This window comes from Anser cygnoides, chromosome 19 (genome assembly GCF_040182565.1).
Source record: "Anser cygnoides isolate HZ-2024a breed goose chromosome 19, Taihu_goose_T2T_genome, whole genome shotgun sequence".
NCBI lineage: Eukaryota > Metazoa > Chordata > Aves > Anseriformes > Anatidae > Anser > Anser cygnoides.
Window position 1 is genome coordinate 2130890 of NC_089891.1, and position 25167 is coordinate 2156056.

General features: G+C 51.7%; 1 protein-coding gene across 4 annotated transcripts in view; it reads right to left on the reverse strand.

Moving 5' to 3' along the window:
• Positions 1 to 25167, reverse strand: part of PIK3R5 (phosphoinositide-3-kinase regulatory subunit 5) — a 58287-nt gene that overhangs the window by 26089 nt on the left and 7031 nt on the right. For 2 of the 4 annotated variants that reach the window (XM_066980016.1, XM_066980015.1), the window contains exon 2: positions 201 to 310. In XM_066980016.1, coding sequence (XP_066836117.1) covers positions 201 to 297 — 97 coding nt within the window. In that variant the 5' untranslated portion in view covers positions 298 to 310. Of the gene's footprint in view, positions 1 to 200; positions 311 to 1880; positions 1901 to 15547; positions 16319 to 25167 lie in introns of those variants that run through there. The other 2 variants (XM_048075967.2, XM_048075966.2) reach the window with 2 other exon arrangements.

Here is a 25167-nt window from a genome sequence, read left to right on the forward strand (position 1 = left end):
TCAGGAAATGGAATGGGTTGGATCCCACCTCTAACTTTGCGTGTTGGAAGGGAGAAAAGGCCTCCAAGCCTCCAGCAGCGCCTGCAGGTCTCTTCTACCCAGGTAGCTTGGCAATGAGAGGGCAAATCAGGCACAGACAGAAAAGTCTGACCCCGGCAAGGCTGTCAGGGGGTCAGGCTCATGGCCAACAGGTCACCTACCAGCCCATCTGCTGGAGACAGCATCTCTGCTAAGCCCGTGTAGACATCTTTCCAGCGCGTGGTAGATCCTGTCCTCTGTGCACGTGGTGTGCTGCATTTTAATTCATCTCCTAAGTAAAGAGAAGGAAGAAAGTTAGCATAGTGGGCCCTTAGCTAAGTGCAAAGAAGACAGCACTGTCACACTGCTGTAGCACAGACAAGATGGTCCAGGTAAAACATCCCTGTTACTGCCTCCTGTCACCTTTTCCAACCCCAGAGCTCCGTTTGCTAGCTGTCATCTTCTCTACTCTCCCAATCCCTCTCAGCCTTGACAAAAAAAAGGGGGTGCGTACATCCACAGCCCGATCACAAGAGGCTGTAGGACCATGGCACCCACCCCGACCCAGTGCAGGCATATCTGCTGTCTCACAACTTCCGTCTGCGGGACAGATCAAGTCTCACTTACGTGGCTGTGGCAAGGAGGTAATCTTGGGTTAGCCTCCACCAGAGAGAACACCGCAACAGTTTACAGCTGCAGCACCTTGCAATGGGCTTGGGTGGAAAAAGTGACGGCAGACCCTGAGCTTCCCCTGCTTGCATCACGCATGGATCACCCTTTGTGGTTCTGGTGACCACTGGTGGAGGCCACAAAGGCACCCCCAGGTGCCAGCCTCATACCTGCCAGCATAGCCAGGAAAGTCCCCAGCCCTGTGACCTTGCTGCTGTGCAGCCAACGTCAAGAAAATGTCCCCATGGCCGTGGGGCAATGCAGGAAAACACCGAGGGCAACTCAGCCCCAGCATCCGAGGACATTGTGAAAGCACAGATTGCATGCCCAGCTGTGCCCCTTTCACAACACGGCTCTGTCCCACCTCTCCTCCATGGCTCAGGGTGCCAGCCCAAACCTCAGCCTGGAGAGGCTGTGCTGAGGGCAAGAAGATTTTATCCGTTCCACCCAGTTCAAACGCATCTGTCTGGGACACCAGGAAAAGAAGGGCCCCTTGCCCAGAACATATACTTCCTAGCTCTGCCCCAACCACAAGCAAATTGGTGCCCAGGGGAGAGTCCCTTGTCCCCTGAAGTGCCAGCCCCAGCATCCTCAGAGACCCCAGGGCAGGCACCTCCCCTCTCCCAGTGCACAGAGACGGGCTCATCCCACAGACACTTTGCCTCCTGGTTAGAGGCAACACAAGTGCATGAAAATAATCCAGGAAGAAGAAATAAAACCTACCAATACTACAAAAAAAAACCACCTGCCAAGGAAACCTTTACTTTCATCCTGACCAGTACATTCCTTTACTTCTGCCACATGCTCATGCATTTCCCAAACCTACCCAAAGACGCTTCATTTTCTGCTTATTTGGCCGATGCGTGATGCCCAGCAGCCAGCGGTGGCTGTGCCCATCACAGCTCCCAGCTCCTCCCTGGCAGGAACGACAGCCGCTGCAATCCCAGCAGAGGCTCCACCCGGCCCCCAGCCTCCTCATGGTCTGCTGCTGGAGGAAGCACCTCCACAGCCACCTCCACCCATTCCCAATTCCCAACAATTCCCCCAAAAGGGCTCAGTAAAGCCATGACCAGCTGCTGGGGCTCCCCAAGAGCCAAGGCAGGCCCAGCCCCACCCCTCATCCCTTCCTACACCAGAGAGAAGCCACCAGCAGCTCCAAACAGGTAAAAGCAACCCCCCGAGGAACCTCTGACCTGCTAAATGCAAGCTCTCTCCTTTGCCCCGAAGAGGCCCATGGGCTCCTCCTGCCTTGCCTGCTGCTGCCACAGCCTGTTATCACGGTCCTCAAAAGTTTTGTACATCCACAGCGTGAGTACGAGGAGCGCCTGCGAGATGCTCTGCCCCTGTGCCGAGGACTGAATGAGTGGCGAATCTGCACATCAGCATCTTAGTCATGACTTGTGGCAAGAGGAAAGCAGTGACTAAGAGCACAGCAATGACTCATAAGCACCCTTTACAACACCCAGCTCACAAAAATACACCTCCCTGCACGTCAGCTTGCTTTAGAGCGCAGCTCGGTCCTCGGAGGGGAGCGCGCTCCTCGACGTGCACTAGGAGCAAGCCCTGCACCAGCCCTGCCACCCCTTCACAGTGTTTCTGGTATCGCTGTGCAGAGCAGGCAGGGAATTTAAGGACAAAATATGACAGAGATATTATCATAACTTTCACACCAGAGAACACACAGAGCCTTTGTTTTCTCTTCCTTGGTGTGCTATGGACCACACACGGATCTAAACCTCCTCTCCCCAGGCGGTGCTTATGGAAGCATCTTTCATGGGAGAGGATTCTGCACCCACCGCAACCAAGCAGGAACTTTTCAGCCTCTGCTGTTTATTCCCCAAACTCTCCCTTCCTTTCCGCCCACACTGAGCAAAATGACAAGGCAGGGGACAGTTCTGGACGTAATCAGACTTTCCACAGACCTCTATCAAAAAACTTACGAGCACTAGGTAAAAACATCGGCTGAGGTCAACGTTTTTTGATCGATGTTTTGTGAGGGTGTTTAAGTGATGATGAACTTTGGGGGAAAAAAAATAAACTGTCCTCTCTCCATCTCCCTCCAGCCGGACTCCCAGCAGCAGAGCTGTTAAATCTTTGCATCTTTGTCAAAACCACAGGCTGGCCAGCTGATGTGAGGGACTCGATGACTCAATGCAGGTGGAGGGGACAGGACCAAGGCTGGCTGCATATTTCCAGGCAGAGCAACATGTTGCAAAGGATGTGGGTTCCCTTGCCTTCTCACCAGGTGCCAAGCACACTCAAGAGAGAGACTAAGAAACACCCAGGGAAGAGAGAAGAGGTCTGGGGACAAATTGAAGCCAAACAGCAGATGATGAGAAGCTTTCTGATATTGGACTGTCACAAACCTGCTGACAGCAGCTCTGCAGACAGCATAACACAGCCCCCACTTGAAGCACCAGAGGTGCTGCTCTGAGGAGGCAGGGACGGAAGAGACACCACTGCAGCTGTGAGGAACAGCCCCAGGCAAACACTTAGCATCACCCTCAGACATTAAGTCCTGTTCCTGCATGTGGAAAAGCGCGGTCAGGTTGCTGCTCCCGCTCTGTGCAGCCTTGTCAGGAGCTGGGCAAAGCAGGCAGAAGGGCTTTGTCCCACCACACATTGCTCGTGTTGGACCCTGCCCTACAAAAAGAGCTGTGGGGCTTCAAGCCCCGGATGTCCCCTAAAATGAGATTGCTTTCCCTTCTCCTGTAACTTTACACCTTAAAAGCAGCCTCCAAGCACTGTGCAAGCCATACCATCCTCATTTAAGAGGCAGCAAAGCCAGTGTTTGGAAAAGCTAAGCAGTTTTTCCGCTGTTCCACTGTGATTTGTGGCACAGTTATCAGAGAAGACAAATCTTCAGCCCACCAGGCATGTTCCTGATCCTCCACAGCGTCCTCCTGCCACAAAAGCAAAGTCAGAAAGGGCTAGACTCCTTCAAAGAAGGTAGCCAGACTTCATCTGGACAGAGTCCCCAGCCTCACATCACCACCGTCCATACACGTGGCTGGTTAGCCGAGACAAGTCCCCACCATCGCACTTCCCAGCAAGCACCTTCCTCTCCATCACTGCCACACAGGAATGACAGCGTCAGCGGGGAGCATCCATGGGCTGCCCCAACGAAGCTGGCAGGAGGAACTGACAGAGACCGAGAGCGGAACCAGGAACCACAGAGGCGTGGATCCAGTGCAGGAGGAGACCTCTGCGGGACGAGGCAGGCGGAGAGCAAGGCTCGTTCCAGCTAGCCTCACATCCCGCCGGTAACGGTACGCGTGTCCAGCCACAGCCGTGACAACATTTAAGCCCTCTGGCTTCTGACGGAACGTGGGATTCTTAAAACTTGCTTCGAGGTTTTGTCTTATTTTGGACAAATGGCCAACAATTTTAGCAATGCACAGGACGAAGTATCTTGGAGAATTTGTGAAGTTGTCCAGGAACATTGTATGGATGTAAGATCTTTGGAAGGTTTCCAATTGAGATATTTTCTTCTGTTTGTCACAGTTAAAAAGGTGGGCAGATAAATTACATTATTCCTGTTAACCAACACTGAACAGGTAAACATTCATCTCTTGCCATAAAGAGGGAAATTTGCTGATCATTGGGTTTTGATTTTCAGTTGTTGTCCTGCTTTGAGGCAGGAAGTCTGCCAAAATCCTGAAGTTTTCAAAGCATATGAAAAATCAGTCAGTCTAAGTATTTTCCCGGTCACTCTGCTCGCCTTCACTGCTCTCAGACCTTTCCCTTTCTCAGCTTTCCTCTTGCTCGGTGTCAGAGCAAATGAAAGCCCCTCAGCCCCCTCATGCCCAGGATGATGCTGCCCCAGGCGCACAGGGCCCCTCTGCACACAGCAGACGAATTGAGATGACCACCAAGGCCACCAGCCTTGGTCCACATGGTCTGGACAGGGCAGGTGAGAACATGAACTGGGAGTCACACATCTGCTGTTCTGTGTTAAGTCCGCATTAGTCCTAACTCCAGCATCCAAAGGACTTCTCTGATCTCTCCTATCATGGTCAAGCCCAGGACACCACCATTAGATGGGACCGGAGGGAAAAAACTCAAAGATCAAGTCCTGTGTTGGTTCTCCCAAGCCAAGCAGTGAAGGAAATCAGACCACCCCTCTGGGGACACCGGCCACTGCCACCCCACCAGCAGGGCAGACCCCTGCCCAGCTCCCGCACGATGCCCTGGGGAGGCACCACCCCAGCCAGCATCCTGCTGGCCCTAATCCACCTCCCCGAAGAGAGGAAACACAGGCAACCGGGAAATAAGTTGAGATTTCCCCTTCCATGACAGCAAATCCCAGCAGCATCTCCTCGAGACGCCCATGGGCAGGAAAGGACCTGGCTGAGAATCCTTTACCTTCCTGGAGGGAAACCTGCAGCAGGGAAGCACGGCCCCACTCCGCCTGCACCAGGGAAAGCCCACGGGTACCTTCACAGCAGAACGCCCTTTCCTGCCCCGATTGTTTTGAGGCTGTTGGCTGAGCATCCCAGGCAGGAAACGGGAGAGGAAAAACAAACCCCTTCACCCACGGGAGGGACCAGCCCGTAAACATGCTGCCCAGGTCCTCAGGCAATGGCAGCGGGTGGAAGGACAGACATGATTTGTTTTGTGGAGATGCTAACCCATTTGTTAGCATCTTGGCTCGCTGCTGCAGTAAGGCTTAGGGCACCAGGGACAAAAGGGCAATAATTCCGATGAGGATAAAGAAAAAAGGAGCTTGGGCTGATGCTGAAACAGAAGGAAAACCACTTAACTGGGAATTAAAGCAGTTGGATTTGAACCAGAGCTATTTTTCAGGTCAAGGTCCTCATGCAAGCACATCAGCAGGGACCTCAGGCAAAGTCGTCACCTCCCTCAAGCAACACCTCAGCTTCCCACCTCCTCCACGGCACCATCAAAGCGGGCAGTGGGGAGCAGAACAGCACAGGACGCCCAGGAGATGCATCCCCATCGCGGCGGGGGAGCCACCGCTGTGTCACGCAGTGGAACAAGCGCACGCGTGGCACCTGCTCCTCCAGCGAAAGTGTCTGGTTTTCTTAGATTACATTGAAAACCTGGTTTTAACTATCCTTAGCTTGCAAGATTTTATTGCCTCCTCTATGCCCGTACAGCAGCCAAAGATAGAAACTCAGAGCTGAGAATGGGAGCAGCTGGAGGAAGTCTTTGTAGAAAATAAGGCAAAGAGGTGAGGAACCTGCAATTTTTAAGATTCAGACTTCAACCATCATCTGTTTACTGCTGAAGTGAGTGCTGTGCATCAAAGAGCAGGGAGATGAAGGTGATAAGGTGCTCGTTCAAACCACACAAAGGCAGCGTATCAAAAGATCCAGGAGGCAACTGGTTTGACAAACATCCTTTCAGGGTGCTCGCAAAGGAGAACGTACCGCACAAACAACCCGGCACCGCATTATTTCCTTACAGGCCCACGGGTTCCTGTCCCGCTGAGCGAGGACAAACGCTGCTCTTACCCCAAGGTGTAAGAGCACCCCGAGCCATGGTGGGGACCACGATTGACCTTCACTACGTGGACTGCAAAACTCCACCTCCAGGGAGCCTCCGCTCCTCAAATCAACAGATGCAGGCAGCAGAGAAGTGAAACAAGGGCAGTGGGACCCTGGCGCAGGCTGCCCCAGGAGCTGTGGGTGCCCCATCGCTGGCAGTGCCCAAGGCCAGGCTGGGTGGGGCTGGGGGCAGCCTGGTCTAGGGGGCAGGGGTCCCTGCCCATGGCAGGGGGTTGGAATTAGATAATCTTTAAGGTCTCTTCCAACCCAAAGCACCCTGTGATTCTATGAAATGGAGAAGCTATTCCAAAAACTGGCTGACAAAACCCAGTGCGAGCCCTTCCTGAACCCTGGCACAGAAGAACCAACCCAAACCAACCACTGATGAAGCCACAGAGGGCAAACGCAAGAGAGATCTGCTTGGGTGTCAGCACCCACATCTCTGCCCATCATCTCACCCATGAACCTCCTCATCCACCCACACCACATCAGCTTGCCAAGAGCACCACCTCTCTTGCTGCCAAGTAAAGGTACGGGCTTGAGAATGAAGTACACTGCTGAAAAAATTCCCTTAGCTTTGATTTTTTGAGAAGTCGGTGGTAGCACCAACACAGTCCTGCACCCTACAGGACTGTCCCCTCTCCTTATCTATGGAGTAAGGAGCTCAATTACTTAGGGCACACTACAAACATGAAACACACCAAGGCCCCATGATGCTGTCTGCTGTACTTACACATAGCAAAAGACAACCATCAGGCAATTGTAAAACAACAAGGAAAACAATGTTCTGTTATTCCTCCCCCACACAATTTCTTGGGATGGGGAGGGAGCAATGGAAGAGGACACCAGAAATTAAGGATCTTCTCCAAGGACAGGAAGGAGAATCCAAAGCAAAAATCTGTAATTTAATGCTGTCTACACAAGCCCAGCTCAGTCACCTTTCTCATCTGGTTTGACAGGGAGCACAGGAGAGGGGTACGGCACGTGGCCAGCTCACGCATGCCCTGCTCCAAAGTGGGACATGAAAACCTTAGCAATGGGTGAGCAAGGCACATCCAGAGCAGGATTTAGGGGTAAACGACTCAGGCTGCCAGGAAGAGGCACGGGACAGAATCACCCAGTACGGGGCTGGGAAGCAGGCTGAGGGGGGACCCAACGCAACGGGGTCCGGTGGTGGGAAGACGTGCTGCCTTCAGGGCACCAGTGAGCGAACAGAGCAGAGCAGCTCCAAGGATCAAGGCAGACTCAGGGGTCTGGTGCTGGGGATGTGTGCAGGGAGCAACATGCCAAGGAGAGAAACTCAGACAGAGTTCTGACTGGATGCTGGTGGCAGAGACATCGAGATCAGGGTGGTTTTTCAGAGGAGCATAACCACCAAAAGGTGAATTGGATATTGGGTTTAACAAGCAACACATGGCCTCCTGGACACACGGGGTATCTGGGTGACCGCCTCAATGTGAAAAATAACAGCCAGGAACAAGTGGCCCCATCTGTCACTGGCAAACTCCACCTCCGAGCTGTCCAGCTCTAGAGATGCATCTCTACTGGAAGGATGGGAGACCCCAGCAGCATCTGAAGCAACCTGTGCCTTGAACTGCTCTGGAAGAAGATTTTCACAGCAGTTTGCCTCTGCTCTGGGATGGTCGGAGCAGCACATCTTGAGTCTGAATGCAACAGACGAGCAACAAGACATTATATGAACTGGTGACTTTAAAATTGCTGTGGGATTTCCACATAACACAGGATTCTGAGAAAACTGTGGTATTTGGAAGTGAAACGGGAAAGAGGATTTTGGTGATTTCATCTTAAAGCAGAAGATAAAACTTGTGGTACCAGAAAATCTGCTTCTAGAATGAAAACAGCATCTGTCAGGAAGGATTGCCATGCTGAGGGACACTTCACCACGGGAATAGAGCAGATGAAGCAGCAAGAAATGCTTTCTAGCAGTAAGAAATTAAGATTTGTATTATTACCAGCCTAGCAGCACCCTGTTCGGCATACAGCAGCACAGGGCACCTTGGGACTTGAGTACTCCTCAAACACAAGGGTAACGTTGTCTTGTTGAACTGCAGGAGCTCGTTTACACCAGCACTCGTGAGAACTGGAAAGCTTACTAAGATGTAGAGCTCACTCCTTGTTCTCACCATGCCTGAGAACTGGGCTGAACGAGAGACTCCCACCACAGATCAGGGAAAGCACCTAACGTGCAAAAGTGGTTTCGAAGTCCTTTTAATATCAAAGAGCACCTCCAGAAGGTAACACAAAGGGGATGAAGCAGCACCCAGGCCTTATGTCCACACAGACGTGGGCAGCCCCACAGCGGGCACCACGGGTCCTGCAGGGCTGGGCGCCAGGACAGCTCCTTGCAGCAGCACAGGGAGGGGGGGCTCAGCCCAGCGCGAGAAAGTGAAACGTGAGATGTGATTCATCTTGGCAAAGTGCAGACAGCTCAGTTCAGACACCTCTGTGAGCTGTTTACCTGGCTGCCCGGGGGCTGCTCAGCCCAGCCGAGGGGCATCGGAGGTGGTCCCTTGGTCCCACGGCTCCTCTCCACTGGGTGCTCCAAGGCATCACCCCTAGCAGCTAGGCAGAGCTGGGCTGGATGAGCCCAGCCATGGACTCAGACCACAGACGGCTTCTTTGCAGAAAGAAGCCCAAATTAATTCACCATACACATCTGCAAAAGAAAACGGCTCCATGAGAAGGCTCGGTGGTGCTCATCTGACAGTCCGCAGCCAGGGCACAGGGAGCATCCCCAAGCAGCAGACTGTGAGATGCTCGAGAGCCAAGCGCCACCCCGCAGCTGCACGTCGGCCACTTCTGCAGCCGCTCCTCCTGCCAGGCTGCTGACCTGGCCCACGGACACAGCACACCAGTGCACAGCAAAAGGAATTGTCTCTGGTCAGAGAGGGAAGTTCCCCTGCTTAGAAAGGAGATAAGAAATAACCAGTGCAGGATGGAGCATCATCCCAGCTGGTGGTGAGAAAAAAAAAAAAAAAAACATCCAGGAGAGAGAGAACCAGGAAAACTGCCTCTTCCCTGCAATAAGCGCCCTGTGGTCATCAATTTCGTGTCTGGTATTTTGCCTGCAACAGCAAACCCACCGTGAAAAGCATCTGGGACATCATACAGCAGGTAAAACTTGAAGATACAAAGCACCACGTGCCAAGAGCCAGGCAGGGGAACCAAGGACGGGGAGGAATTACAGGTCCAGGCAGGAGCTTTCCATAACACAGGGCAGGACTGACATTTTGCTGCTCAGTGAAACTTGTCCAGCCCCAATTTGCTCTCAGCAAAGAGTGACTGACCGCACCGGGGAGGTGAACGCAGCAAGAGCAAGACCTAAGGGAGGGGAAGAAAGGGAGGAACATCACAACCACGAACCTCCACACACACGTGTGTGGTGTGTGACATCAGAGCCAGCGGCGCTCGGCATCACGTAGCCCCGAGCAGCAACTCCAAAAAAAGAAATACACCGCCCGGCAGGTCCCCGTGCATAGAAAGCACAGGCGGCGCGGTCGTGGAAAGCAGGTTACCCGCGGGTGCAGGTCTGCACGGCTGCCGCAGCTCCGCTGCGCATGCGCAGCCTCCTGCAGAGCTGGGGGAGGAGGAGAGGCTGCCTAGGTGGCGGGGGAGAAGTATTTTGAGCCTCTGGTGAAGTAGGACAACTGGGTTTTGGGCTGTGGATCCCACAGTACCGGAGCTTTTCGGTGGTTATCACAAGTGGTTTGTTATCCCAGCTCCCTCCGGTACAGCTTTGCGCTGCTCAGCTGCCACTAGTACGCCCGATAGAAGAGAAAGCCAACAGGAAGCTGAGAAATGCTTAAGACATGTCATCTCTGCACAAATATCTCCATCTGAGCCCTTCACATTGCTGCAATAGGAATTATTTAACGGGATTTCCCAAATTCCATCCCCAGGATTACCTGTATTAGCAGCCAGAGCTTAAGGCTAAGGCTTACGGGGTGCAGAGGTTGTGAGCTCCAGAAAAATAAAATCCAGAGGTACAAACATCACCTCCGAACCACCATCACTTTTCATTTCAGACTTGGAGAGGAAGGCTCCATGGGAAAATACAGGAGCCATCAGTCCTGGTACTGCACACCTTTGCTGTCTTTTGCCCTGGGATCTGCTATCCCTGAGCTGGCAAAGTCTCAGATGTGTTTTGCAGCACCAGGAGCAGGGATCACGTTATAGAAGCGAGCCTGTATGTGCTCCGGGAGTTGGGTACCGACTGCGGGTCACCACGACGGGTGGCCTTAGGACCAGCCCCGACGATCACAGGGATGCTGCTTAGGGTTGGGTTTAACAAAAACAAATTAAATCACCATGGAAGCAACAACAGGGCTGCAAGAAACTTGGCAAAAAGAACAAAGCAATCAGATAAACTGTTTCAAGGTGAGCAAATTCCTCAGTGAACTGGTCTGAATTTCAGCAAAACGCATCTGCTTTGAGGGTGCGAAAGGCGAGGAGTGGAGGGGGTCTCAAGGACTCAGAACAAAACCTTTCAACCTATCATTTCGAAACAGCTTTTGCACTCATCTGACTGTGATTCAGAAAGTAAAAATCAAGCCAGAAATAAATGAAACTTCTCATTTCTGACCTTTTCCTCCACACACCAGTATTTGGGTTCTCATTGCCGTGAACAAGCCCGCACCAAGGCAGCTCTCCCAGGGACCAGCCCCACACCGATTTCCAACGACACCGGGTGGGGGCACTGGCACCCGGCAGGTGCCCGCCACCAAGGACGCTCCTGTGCCAGCTCCCCCTCCCCAGCACCCCAAGGCAGCCGCAGCCCCAAGCCCTGACCCCGCTCCTGCAGCTCAGGGGCTCGCCAACCACCCCCTGTATGGAAACCCTGGCGTCAGCCCCACGACACAGGCAGGAGAAACACCTCCCCCAGGCCAGAGCGTGAACTTGCAGCATCCCACCTGGGCACTCTCAGATGAGGAGAGCCAGGTGCTGTGCTCACACCCTGGCGATTTTTATTTTGTTTTATGAATGGAAAATACTTTCAATCATTTCCCAGCTGGCTGCCCCTCTGGGAAGGGCTGACCGGGAGAGCCGGGCTCCGCAAGCCCAGCAAAGCCCTGAGCCCCACGGCTGACCTGCCAGATGGCTGAGAGCAGGAAGGAGCTCGGCTCAGCTCAGCGCCAGCGGCACGGGTGGATTGTTTATCTGCTGGTTCCTGTTTTTAGTTTTGTCTCTGTTTTCTTTCTTTGTTCTAAAATTGTGGTGCAATGGCGATACCTGGTCTGAATGACACAGGCTTGCTTTGAAGTACAAACCAATTCATTTCCTTACCTAATAAAATGACAGAGACCCCAGCCCCAAAGCAAGCCACGAGCACAATGACCCCCACATTTGCTTATAAACTGAACTGGAGCAGAGATTAACTCCAGAGTTAACTGTGTGAAGGCACAGCCCTCCCAGAGCCAGGGACACCTTTCCCGGGATGAAGCCACCAGCTCTGCATACAGGGAGACCAGTCCAAGCGATGATGGGATTAGTCAGCAGCACGTATTCGGGGCTGAGGCGCCAATCTGCAAACTGAGATCCAGATCCTCATTGCAGGTTTCTCCGAGGACATCGCTGGAGCTGGCACAGGGCCTGCTGCTGCTGGGCACCCGCACCCACTTGGCAGAGCTTTCCCCAGTCCAAGCACAAGGTGGACAGGAACGATGGCTTCACCAGGAGGTGGGTGCTAGCCAAGACTTCTCGCTCATATACCTAGTGGGCTCACTGCCAGGGTCCTTCTCTCACTGAGACAACAGACATCGGTCCAAGAGGTGACCCACGGGCAGCTTGGGGATTTGCTGCTCCTTGATTTGGGGCTCCAGCAGGCCAAAAAAGCCCATCAGCCCTCAGAGACAACAGCACTCCTGATGGACATGAGGCACCGACACAAGGGGGACACCCTTGCTTCCCCCTTGCTCCCATCACAGCACTGATGCCCTTGAGTAGGGCCAGCCAAGTCCCCCAACCCAGGGGGGTCAAGAGGAGAGCTCAGAGCCCATTTGGGGCAGCCCGGTGTGGGACGAGGCCAACTGCACCCTCTGCAGCAGCACCAATGGGTCACTGAAAGAATGAGCCCTCGCCAGCCCCAAGCCACAAGCACAGATGGGAGCGAGCTGTGCTCCAGCTGCAGCTCACGAGCACAAGTCCTGCTGGGCCAAGCTACCAGAAGCTGTATTTTTAGCAAATCAGGACTGAGCCCCAAGAATGGCCCTTTTGCACTCCTTTCCATGCAGTCCCTGCCTGGCTCCAACAACTCTGACCTTGGCTTCAACCTGCAGGTCCCCCAGCTCCATCCTGCACCCTGAGCCTGCCTTCAGCTCCCTCTCAGCCTCGGACCTGCTCCTTCCCATCACTGTTTGCTCCATTCCTACCTCCATGCCCTTTTGCCACAGCCACCCACTGGAGCAGACGAAATTGGGATGCTGCATCAGAGCCATGGGCACTGGTCTCTGGGCAGAGCCACCAACAGGACCCTGGACCCAGCTCCCCCGGAACCACAGCCTTTGGGAATTATTCACCCCCCACCTTCCCCCAGCACCAGATTTGAACATTATTTAACACCCTTATTCTCAAACCACTACTTCAAGGAAAGAAAAACATGCTGCTAGCCACGTAGTGATGGGAACCAAGGTCAATGGGGAAGGCAAAGTGACTTTGCCCAGGTGACACAGGAAGGCAGTGCCAGGGCAAAAGCCACACTGGTGTCCTGGCACCAACTTAACCCAGCACATTTAGCACTCTGAAAGCTGCTACAAAACGTGGCCACTGCATTCATCCTGGGCTTTTCTCAGCTTTTTCACTCTGTTTTATCTACGACACTCACTGCTCGGGACACATCAATTGAGGTGGTCACTTGAAGACGGTTTCTTGTTTACAGGAAGTGCCTAGATGGTTTTTTTGAAAGTAATAATAATATATTGCAATGATGAATATGAATAATGTATTGCTTCAATATGTGAAATAACAACATTGAAAATCAATACTACCACTAATAATGAAACAGCACAAGTTCAGCAAAGCGAGGCCACTCTGCTCTGCTGGCACACGGCTCAGAGCAGACCTTTGGTTTTCCCCCTCAGTGCTCCCCGGGCAGCAGCAACATATTCCTCCTTCCCTCTTACCTCCAGGGAAACCCTAAGTGGTTTCTTTGCTTCTAACTTCCAAATGTTGTCTCAAAATTAGCAGGTATCTGGTTTAGACAGCCATGTCTCACATCTGCCAGCTCCTGGGAGGGATCAAAAGACCCAGCACACTGATCCAGGCACCTACCTGGGAAGTCTGTGTCCCCTTGGGAATAGGCTCCATTCCCCACATTTAATTGGGAAAGTGTAAATACCTGCCTAATTAGATAGCCTGATCGCTCTGCCTTTAGCAGAAATTAGCAGGCAATTTGCCCCAGCAGCCACGGGTCCCTTGGGCTGGGCAGATAAGCATCTACTTTTCTGGGAGGGCAACTCTCAAGTGGGTTGAGTGCAAATTGCTTTTGGTCACAGCTTTTTTTTTTTTTTTTTTTTTTTTTTTTTTTTAACATTTTGCAGCTATTTTTGCCCTCCCCCTCAACTCTTTGCCTACAGAACTCCTTCTAGTAACAGCACTTCTCTGCTTCTAAATGCTGCTGCTGCCATCATTTTCACAAGCACAAGCAGTGCTTGGCCCACATCACCCTAGGGCTTTGATTTTTGCATCGACCGAGGCAAAACCCATCCCACTTTGGGCCAAGTTAGCAGACAGCGTAAGGAGAGCAGAACACACGCGGTGTCCGTGGCTGGGTTTGCCTGCAGCCATCCCTGGTCCCCACAGCCACAGCAGCAATGTGGATCCAGCAGCTGAGGGATGCAGCAAAGCCAGCGCTTCCCTCGAGGCAGCAATGCTGACAGCCCCGACAGCCTGCTTGTGTCCATTGAAGCTGGCGCCCACCATGACTTTCAAAAATTGCCGAGCATCCTCCTCCCTTCAGAGCCTTTGAATATTTGCCTCCCATTGGACACCACACAGTAAAAGTTAACGCTGTGGTCACATTAGGAAGCCTGTGCTAAAAGCACTGACCTGCTCTCCATAAGCAGGAGCTTTGCAGCACTTCACCCCGCTGCTCCCAGCCAGCGACAGGGGATGCACTGTCCCCTAAATGACCAGAAAGGTGAAACCAGCTGATGGGGCAAGACCCTGATGTGGAACAGCCCCGGGGCTGCGCTGAGCCTCCATCACTGTGGGTGATGCACAGGATCACCCTCCTCCAGAGAGACCCTCCTCCTGGTCTCCAACATAAGCTGAGTGGCCGCACCAGCCTCTGCATATCCCAAATGCCCATTTATAAATGGGATGAGAGCAAAAGCAGCATCACGAGCATCAAGCAGCACCTGCGGGGTGCCCCAGCTCTGGGCATCAGCAACCGTGGGCGCTCGCCTCCCTGCCAGACCGCTCAGCCCTCGAGCCGAGAAAAGACAGTGTCTGGTGGTTACAAAAGGAACCGAAAGCCCGCAATAGAAACCAAGAGCCCCGGTGCCATGGCATGGCGAGTGACCTCTCCGTGCCTCAGTTTCCTCCTCTGATTGCAGAGGCAAGGCCCACGCTGTAGCACGCACCGACAGCCCGTGTGCGAAGCGCCAGCAGATGGAAGCGACAGCATTATTCTCCTGCCATCCCCTTATTAATTCCTGATTTAGCCTTCCCGATCCCATTTATGACCCTGACAGGTAAGGCTGGCAAAACAGGCCATATCAAAAAGCATATTAAATATATATATATATGTATATATATAATTTCACAGATATTATTTCTAACCCACAAGAACCACTTGCCTTAACCAAGATATCCTGCCATGGGCACCTCAGAAGCACAGCACCCAGATACCCATCCTCGAACCTCTCCAGCGGTAAAAACAACGATGCACAATCAGAGCAGCTCAGGCAGCAGCAAATCAGAGAAATTAAGCTGCATGTGAGAGGGACACATTCTCAACAGCAGCACACGCAGAGGAGCTGCAGGTCTGACCGCTAGCACCAGAACTGCCTCAAAGCTGTTTTTTAAAATCCAAATTCCTAAGAAACAAAATAGAGAACTGCCTTGCCCAGACTATTGCAGCAGCCACTCAGCTCTGTAAATCTAATTAATGAGCCAGGAAAAAAAAAGTGTCATTCGTTTGCTAACTACTTCACCCAGGGTTGCCAAATAGACAGATAAAGGATTTAGCTGGGGCCCTATTCCAGCCAAAGGAGCTGGGAACCTGGCAGGGATCGCAGAAGATTAGAGAAGGGTGAAAGGAAAAAAGAGGAGGAAAAAAAAAATCAAAATAGATTAGCACTTTCCAAATGCAAGCATGTAAATCAGCTTACGCTTTGTATAATGCCACCGTTGTGAGCGTCTGGCTGCGGGTCTGCTTACGGCACCGCGTCGCAGTGCAGAAGTCCCGGCTGAGCCGCGTTTTATTTGGGCTCAGGAATCTCACGCCACCAACTCCCTCACAAAAACAGCGGTTTTGTTTTTACCAGCTTTGTAAATTCTCACAGGAAGCCAATTAGGGGAAACCTGGGAACAGAGGAAGATTCATAATTGCAATTAAGGCTTCAAAGTGCTTATCCCAAGTGCGGCTGTTAAAATTAGAGCCAGGGAAGAAAATACCTTTGAAACCTTGAGCTTTCAAACACCCCCAGGCTGGGAGTGCTTCTCACTCCGTAACAGCCATCCTCTGGCAGGCAGGAGCTCACCCGAGGTAGATGCAGGCAGGACCGGCTCCAGGCTGCACCACCCCTGCGGGCACTTTCATGCATCTGCTTCCTGCCTTTGGGATGAAAGCTCAGCCCTGTACGCATGAAACCTTTCCCCACACCACCATTGAAAGCTTTGGTGTCAAAAGAAGCCTTCGCTCCATCTCCGTGATGTTCTCAACTCTTAGGACCTCTCCTCACCATTGCAGCATGCCCAGCAAGGACAGAATAGCTTGCAGACTAAGCTGCCTATGGGGATACCAGAGATTTGGGTTTAAATCTATCTGCTGCTATAAAGTGACCCAATGATTGGGCAACACTTATTATTGGGTAACACCATTACCCTTCACATTGTCATAAATGAAGACATCCTCTTAGAGGGTCAGCAGTTTCAGCAGTAATCTGCACACTGAAAAGGAATGGCTAAACAATCCAAAAAAAAAATGTATTTATTTGGACTGCTCTGCCTATTTGCAAACCAAAACCCAGGACAGCAGCTCAGCATAAACAGTGCTGTGGCTACACCAAGAGCTGGAAAACCTGGCTCTGCAGACACTCTTGCAGCAGCACTCACATGGACTTCTCTGTCACGACAGGCTGGAGGTGGCTCTGCTGGCTGTGCTTTGATTTTCAAGGACAAAAGTTCCAGTTCAAGTTCAAACATCATCAGGGAGGTGCTCCATGTGCTGGAGCTGACCCTTACCTCTCAGACAAAGCTGCAGTCAGGTCTTGGCTTGAGATTTACAAACCAACCAAGCAAGTGGTAGGAGCCGAACCATGCCTTCTCAAATTAGCAACCCTGAAAGAGGCAAAAACTGAAAGTACTCTATGATTTGCCCTAATCTAACATTCCAGCCTATAGCCTGGGCTTTACTGTTTCAGCTTGCAGCCAAGCAGACCAGCCCTTTGGGTAGCTCAGTCCTCCAGCAGCAGCTGATCAAGATCAGGGCTTTTTGTGTGTTGGATGGTGTCGATGATACCAGCAGGACTGGCCAGACACTTCTAACTGAGATTACAAACTTATATCCAGTGTATGTGTATATACATGGTCCATAATCTTATATCTAGTCCAGTCCTTCTCTTACAGAGAAGCTCAAGTAGGGAAAGCACAAGTTACGGGAATAACACATCCGAACTAGGACAACCTGCAGCCTGGCACTGTACGTTGTCCCCCTTCACCTCCCTCAGCAGAAATGATGGTGGCAGACCATGACATGGCCCTGAACATTCAGACTTGCTGGTCCAGCATGCTCTTGGTAAGAAAAAGGATAGAGAAGAGCTGAGAGAAGAAAAAGTGACTCACCCAAGGTGTTAGGGCAGGCCCCTGGTAGACCTGGAAGAGACCACCACGGTCCTGTACCAGCCATGGTGCTGGACTCACAGCCAGTCCCTCTGCCTGCCCTTGCTGCCAGCAGGCACAGACACATCCCTAGTGATGGCACCTGATCTACAGACAGCACTCCCAGTGCACAGCTTTCCTTCCAGCCTCTCCTAACGCCAAATAGCCCAAGAACATCATAATGCTCCAGTAGCACGGCTGGGGTAAAGGACGCAAAGCCCGCTCTCTCCTCAGCATGGACACATGCTCTTCCTCCACCCAGCCCCACAAAGCCCCTGGTGCTTCCATGGTGGTGGCACTCATGCCTGGCGTGGAGGAGGACAGGTCCTCTGTGGCTGTACATGGACCAGGAACCCACGGCAGTGCAGTGACTTACCCTCAGTCATCTTCAGCCATAGCATGCCCCTAAACACGTCTGCTTTCCCCCATGTGTTCACACCAACTTTCTCCCGATGGCCTCACACATCCCACCAGCTGCCTTATGCCATGGCTGAGTAATTCTCAAGGATTTTGTGGATGATGCTCAGGTTCTACTGCAGGATCTGTCCTGTGGCCTTGGAAAGTCATTTGTGTATCTGGAAATGCATTGGCTTTATGTATTTTTTGCATAAGCTACTTTCCCTGTGGTGTTTTCTCCCTACCACTGAGCACGTAGGACCTGGTAATCAAATGAGGTCAAAGAAAATTCCAACCAAAACCCCAGTAGCCTCAGTCCTTCCCCAGCAGCAGCCACCGGCATCCGAATGAGCATAGTCCGGGTGCGGATGTTCCCTGTCCCTCCTCCAGCAGCACAGGCAGCAGGAGTAACCCCATGGGACCAAGCGACGGGCCACAAGCAGTGCTGACATCTAAGCAAGCCCAGCACAAGCAAGGACATGAACTTCCAGTCCCCAAGGGCAGAAGAACTGCCGAGAGCAGCTCTCCAGAGCAAAGGTTGTCATGGCTGCAGCCCACCCGGCCCCCACCTCTCATTACACACCGAGCAGACTTCCCGTCTGAAGAGGAAGCCGCAAGGCGTGCGGCTGAACCCCTCAGCACAAAAACATTCCCCTCCCCGCCGGCTGAAGCTCGGGGCTCACCCATCGAGATGGTTTCCAAGAGCAACCCACACTTCTGCATTTTCTACGGAGATCTTCTTACTTCACCTTCCTGCGCGCGCTGGTGCCAAAAGGAGAAGTACCCTGGCGCCGGGGGAAGTTGTGCCACCATTTCCTACTCTGGACGATGATTTCACTCTCCTGCCACATCCGAGAGCCACACGTGGCACCCGCCATGCAGCGCCAGTGAGCTGCGCGGCTGTTAACATGCAAAGACCTCTGGTTTGGGCCTGGCAGTTCCAGGAAGCCGAACAGTGGCTTTTAACAAAATATGAAAACAAAGACCACAGGCAAATGACCCAGCCAGAAGTAACTGCGCTGCCCCTTGGCACTTGCTAGGCCGGGGGACACCAAGGCAGGTGCGCAGCTGGGCAGTGGACAGGCTGGGCCTGGAACCACACGGGAAGGCCGCAGCCCAGGTCTGTGCACTGACACTTGAAGAGTGTCCAAAACTGCAAAACTCCCCCAAAACTGCAGCACACACAGCTTGGTTGGGCTCACACAATCCCCAGGAAAGAGACAAACCAACCGCCACTGACAGACACCTGAAGGCAAGACTCTTGCCTCCACTTATCTCCAGGGTTTCCACCCACTTGCTCAGCGTAGATGCCAAGGCCAGGATACACGCACACCTCCCACAAAGCTTAGGTCTTTCCTTTAATCTGGTCAGCAGATCCAAGGATCACTCCAACAGTTATATGGAGAAGACTCATTACAGTCATAAGAATTCGGGGCGTCTGCTGACAACAACAGAATCATCATCTTTAGAGGACAAAATCTCCGATCTCCCTTCTCTGAAGGAGTTTGCTAAGCCCCAGCATCAGAAGCTTCCTACAGCACAGAAAGAGAAGGCTTTAACATATTCCCTGCTTCAAACTTACTGCTGTAACCTTATCACCATAGAGGCACCTTTAGATATTTTTAGAGGTAATATCTGCTGGCACAGAAATTACAGTGCATTAATTAGCAGAGAGGCACATACTGACAGTCACAAGGTCACAAAGCAACATCCATAATTTACACTTCCTTGGGTGTTACTGAGAAAACAGGACATACGAGAGCCATCACAAGATCTCACATCTTGAAGAGTTCCGAGCATAGAGGTTCACATTTCCCCAAAACAAACATTAGCAAATTTAATTTCTCAGATGGCCCAAATCCTCAAGGACTGCAAAACTCAATGGGCTTCCTTGGCCGTGTTGAGTCAGTCCCTAGAAAGAAATTCATGGGATTACAAGACCGTAATGCAGCAGTCTGATGGCTCAGGGAAAAAAGAAAAATAATGGGTGATCAACATTTGCTCTCCTCAGGATAAACCACTATGGAAACACGTCTATGTTTTAGTACCAGTGGCCAGCTCATACTCCCCAACAGACATACACAGCTTCAGCTTTTTGGATGCCTGGGGTACCTTAAATCTGAGAGCTGGAGCCATCGCCTTCATGGCTAGTTAGGACTAGAGAAAGTTTTACATTGATCAGTAATACAGATGGGCAGATTCACTTTCCTCAGCTATTTTGACTGTTCCTCAAGAAGTTCATAGCCTGACTTCACCCTCCTCACCCTCTCTTCTTCCCAAGCTTCCTCCACCAGGTAAAAGTTACTGGCAAGGAAGCGTTAGAGTAACTCAGGCTGTGACAGGACCTCCTGCTCTTCCCTGCTGCCTGCACTGAGACCATCAGCTGTGATAACCAGCTGCAACCTCAGAGCATTGGACCAAGAAAAGGTATCACACAGGCTTCACCACCACTGGGCAGGACAACCCTGCTAGAAGAGTGGATTGAGTAGGATAGCTTGATTCCCCTCCAAAAAATCCCCATAACACAGCTGCTACAACAGACAGAGAACTGCTGTGGGATGCAAGACTGACCGAGTCAATACTCACCACCATCAAAACAAAAAACTGTGCTATTACTTGCTCATAAAATGCTTGACCGCGACAAGGATTCAGATGAAATTAAGTCATCCAGAGCTGGCTGATGGCTAGGTCAGGTCCAGAAGTGGTTTATTCCTATGCACAGCTGCTCAGTTAGACTCCCTTTCTGCCAGAACGGTATCCACCTTCTCCTCTGAACACCAGCAGCCCTGCTGGCAGCCCCATAAAGGCTCTTACCAACACACTGAAGCACACAGTGAACAAAGAAAGCCATGAATAATAACTTTTTGAACCTGCTGCACACCCAGTATATCAAGGCAAGGAAGACCAGCAAAAATTCTCGGTGTCTTGTTTCTTCCATCAAGGCATTTAAGGCTGATGACTTCAGGATTACCATCCAGTCAAAAAACAATGGAATCAAAGGCATTAAGCAAGACAACTGAGGAAAAAAAGAAAGAAGATCATCTGGTGACTTTGGAGAATCCACATCTACTATCTGCTCTATTATAAAGCTCTGAAGTGATACTGGGTCCACCCCAGGGGTAGGATTCACCTCCTTCAACTTCACCTATACAAAAATAAGGTGAATTTCTAAGCAGACCAACATCTACAGACAGCGAGAGCACCTGATGTAGACGTCAGCTCATCCCAGCCAGCTTGAACCCCTCTACGGGCAGCCAGCAGACTAAGCTACATCAGAAGCCCACATTTTTAGGCAGGCATCCTTATGCAAGACGACTCCCATCCTCGTTCCCCAAAGCTGTTTCCCACATGCAAAGCAGGAATAACCACACTTCCTTCCTCACCCAGCAGTTGCATGACCAAATGTTTCAGAGCCTGTAACAACCTCAGACAACGCAATAATGGGAACATGGAAATTGCAGTAGAGTCACTCAGTTTAGCTTTCACTTCTTTCACCCCCAAACTTGATTCATAACAAATAAAAGCAGAAGCCAATGCTTCTGCAAGTGACTTTGTCCACTCGAGACCTCCAGGCCTCCTCACCAGACTTCTACCGCTGGACAGCCAGGTGTAAGCTCTGAGGAAGAGTGCCAGAGGCTAGACGGAGTAGCTCTCAATGAATTACTGACCCAAGAAAACTTTACAAGCATTACTTTCTGTCCACTTAATTTTCTGTTTTTACAGCAGAGACTTTTATTTCCACCTTGAAAGACAGACCTTGTGCTTTAAAGCTGCTTGCAGTCCATTTAATGGAGCCAGCTCACCGATGAATGGCATTAGAACACTGATCATCCAGAAAACACAGACAAATAAGAACAAATAAATGCGTAATTATTTGGAGCACATGAAGGCTAGCAACAGATAGTCACAGACACCAAGAGGCTGCATGTGTGGTTCAAGGCAGCAAAGGTGTGGTTTCCACCCAAGGATGCGTTAGCTTTCAGACAGATCCACGAGACGCTACTGAAGTCAGTAGCAAAAGGCCCATCAGCTGTGTCAGGGCCAGTCGGGGCCCTCCCTGGGGCTATTTAAGAGATCTGAACTGTGCTGCAGCCAAGCCCCCGTTCACCTCTCCTAGAGCGGTGGACGCAGTCTGTCCCCTGACCTCCGAGGCTGACTGACACAAGCAGGGTCTGAACCCACTGCAAAGGAGCGAGGCAGGCTCCAGCACCCAGCCACCACAGGGGGCTCGCTGGGGAGCACTCCCCTGCGGGGCTGTCACAGCACAAGGCTCACTCCTCTTCTCGAGAGAACAGTTCAGTCATTTTTTGAGTTTAAAAAAAAATAAATTGGTGGGCCTACCCTGTAAGTGTACAAAATGGAACCACAGCAAAATTTCAGTGATTTCAGAGTGAAACCACCACGTCTCCTGGTGATGAGCTTCCCATCACAGTGTAACTGACTAGACTCCAGATCCAGAGAGCTGCACCAAGACTTTATTTCCGCTTCATGGAGCAGAAAAAGCCGTCTCCTCCTAAGCCTTACCAGAGATACCAAGGTATAGCATACTGCAGAACATGGTGCAAGAGCTGGATGTGGGCTGAGTTCGCAGGCAGGCTCAGCTAGCTGCCACACCAGGACACACCCAGAGGAACACGCTGGTAGTGAGAAAGTCACAGCAGACACCCAAAACCTGAACGTAGACTAGCGGCCACAGAGGTGGCAGGGCTGAAGGCATTGCCAGCAGCTTCTGGGCAATTCTCAGCTGGTTAGGAGAAGTAAGATGATCACAGAAGCAAGTACAAGCTGGTTTCACAGCATCACTACCATCTTCCCCATCAGCAGTGCTGGCAGCAAGCGAAGACATGGGGTGGAAGGAGAGCCCTTTTCCATGGAGACATGGAGTGCCTCAGGCCCTGACTCCAGGAAGTAACGCTGACGGGAAACTGAAACCACAAAAGCGAGACAGTGTCCAGTGCAGAATTGTCTACAGATCTCCCTACCAACTATTCTGCAAACTGAGACTTCCTCTTGGCTTATTTTTAAAATGTTCTTTTTTGCAATTACCACTTTCCAAGACAGGATCTCATGCATTCTTGACAAACAGATAACAGGGGAATTCCACTTGCTGCCCCTTTGAAGACATGATGTATTTTGATGCCGAAAAATAAGAATCTCTAAATTAGTCCCACCAAGCCATCACCGAGAAGAACAGTTGTGATGGTGCCTTCCCCCTTTCTCCTAAAAGACATTTCCCTTTATGCAGCCTCAGTGACTCACCACAGGTCCTTTCAATCAGAGATGTTCTTACCACTGGCAAGACGCTGCCTTCACCTCCAGCTCAAACCATGGGCTGCACTCCATCTCCATACACCATTATTTTCAGCTCCTGTAAGAGTGCTCGTGAACTGCTTGAGTCTCCAGCTTTTGGGAAGTGAGAGGCATGGGGAGCAACATGTCTCCCCGCTGTTCTTTGAATTAGGTCAATTACTTCTGGCAGTGATTTCTGAAGGAAACTGCAGAAGTCCCACTCCTGGAGATGCTGAAAGACAAGCTTCAAATTGCAGGACAGGGAGAAAACACGCCCTGCTGGGAGCGGAAAATGGGATAAATGCAATCACAAAAAAGGCTGCTGTAAAGGGGAAGAGAATTATCTGTGCCCATGCCCTCGAGGGCAGAAAAAGCAGCAACAGACTTGAATCAAGTGACATGAGCAGAGTGGCCCCAGCCCAAGGCCAGGGAGAGACCCCCAGTGGCCCTGCCAGTCCTGCAGCCTTCCATCCCCATCGCCTTTTCAATCCTCCTGCCTCTAGGCAGGTGAGGACCCAGAAGTCTGTGGAATTTCTTGGATTTCACCATTGTAAAGTACATCTCGACACCAAAAAGTAACTTCCTAAAAAATAAAAAAAAAAATCCAGCCTTACCCTATGCTTCCTTTTATCTCTTCTGTCAACGCTTTCCTCACCTTCCAAAACACCAGACCAAGGCCAGCGTGTGTCAGCACCTCGAGCTTCTCTCTCAGAGGCCAAGCTGACCTCTCCTCTCCCACATGCTGGCAATAGCAACTCTGCCACCCGCGGCGCCTGCACCTCCCTGGCACCCGAACGCTGCTCTCGGCCAGCCTCTGCCGGGCACAGACGGCTGGCCCAGGGCATCAGCAACCCCAGCCCCATCCACGACCACTCAAAGGACTGCATGGGCTTGGCAAAACGCAGCAGGGGTAAGAGAAGCCTCTTCTTCTCATTAAAAATCAGCAGAAATGACACACATCTGATCTGAGTAAGAAAAGGCCAGTTAGACATACTCACTCCTCAGAGAGGAAACGTGCTTGTTCCTGGCATCGATTATGAAAACCCCTCACCACATGATGCAAGAGTTAATTTTCGTTCCTATCACCCCTTATCCCGAGAGCGAAGGCTGAAGTTTCACCCAACACCGCAGCCGATTACAAGCTCGGTGACAAGCGAAGCCCCAGGAAGATTTAGGTTGGAGACAGAGATGGTCTTCGGCACAGCCCGGCCGGGCACTGAGCGCCAGCAGCGTGTGCCTCGGGAGTGCCGAGGCTGCTCTGTGGGGACGTGGAAGGTGGGAGAGCCGTGTCTGTGAGTCACAGGAAACAACTGAGGGAGGGAAGAATTCAGCAAACACAGAATTTAGAGGAAAAAGGTGCTTCCCACAGAAAAAAAAAAAAAAAAAGGTGGTGGCCCAAGCTGCCCTTGTCAAGAAGGAAGGGAAGGACACCACTGAGAGCATCAAGTGGTTCTGTTCCTCCCGATGCTCACTGGTGTGGCTGCAAGCCAGTGGGACAACACAACAGGTCCCTTTGGGAGGGTTCTGGTGGCCACTCACATGGGGCAGAGGGGACAAGACTCCAGGTGCTCCCATGCCTAACAAAGAGACCTTCCCAAAACCATGCAACCACGTCTCCAGCCTGGGAGGGAGCCTGGTGCCGGCTACCTCTGGGCATGAGTCTCAACCCCAGGTGTCCCACGTGCTGCCTTGGGCCGTCGCTGGGCACGTGGGGCTTCTTCAGGCATGACCCTTGGGGAAAACAAACACTTTTACTGTGGAAGGTTACATGTGGGTGCACTATCACATTTAGAATAGCATCAAACAAGTGGAAACAGTGATACCGCCCTATCACAAAAAATCACCATCAGCTATTCATTGTTCCACTGACTTGGCACTTTCTTCTGCCTCTCCAAACTCTTCCTAAGACTTCTTGTCCACCCCCAAAAAACCACGACATTACTCTGCTATGCTGGCTCAGTATTTCTTGGGGTTTCCTTTTGCATACTTTTTAACATTCCAAAAGCATTTTTATCCCCAGTCGGGTCCAGGACCGTCCCCATCCCCCAGCTGAGCAAGGCAGCACAGAGCCCACACAACCAGGAGTCCCCCACGGTGGAGACCCCAACCTCTGCCCCACACTGCCTTCCCCCTGGTGCCACAGCGAGAGCCGATGCTAATTTCTTCAGCCTATTTGGAAAAACAAGTTTACATGTGAGATTTCAATTGGCTCTGTCTCTGCTTA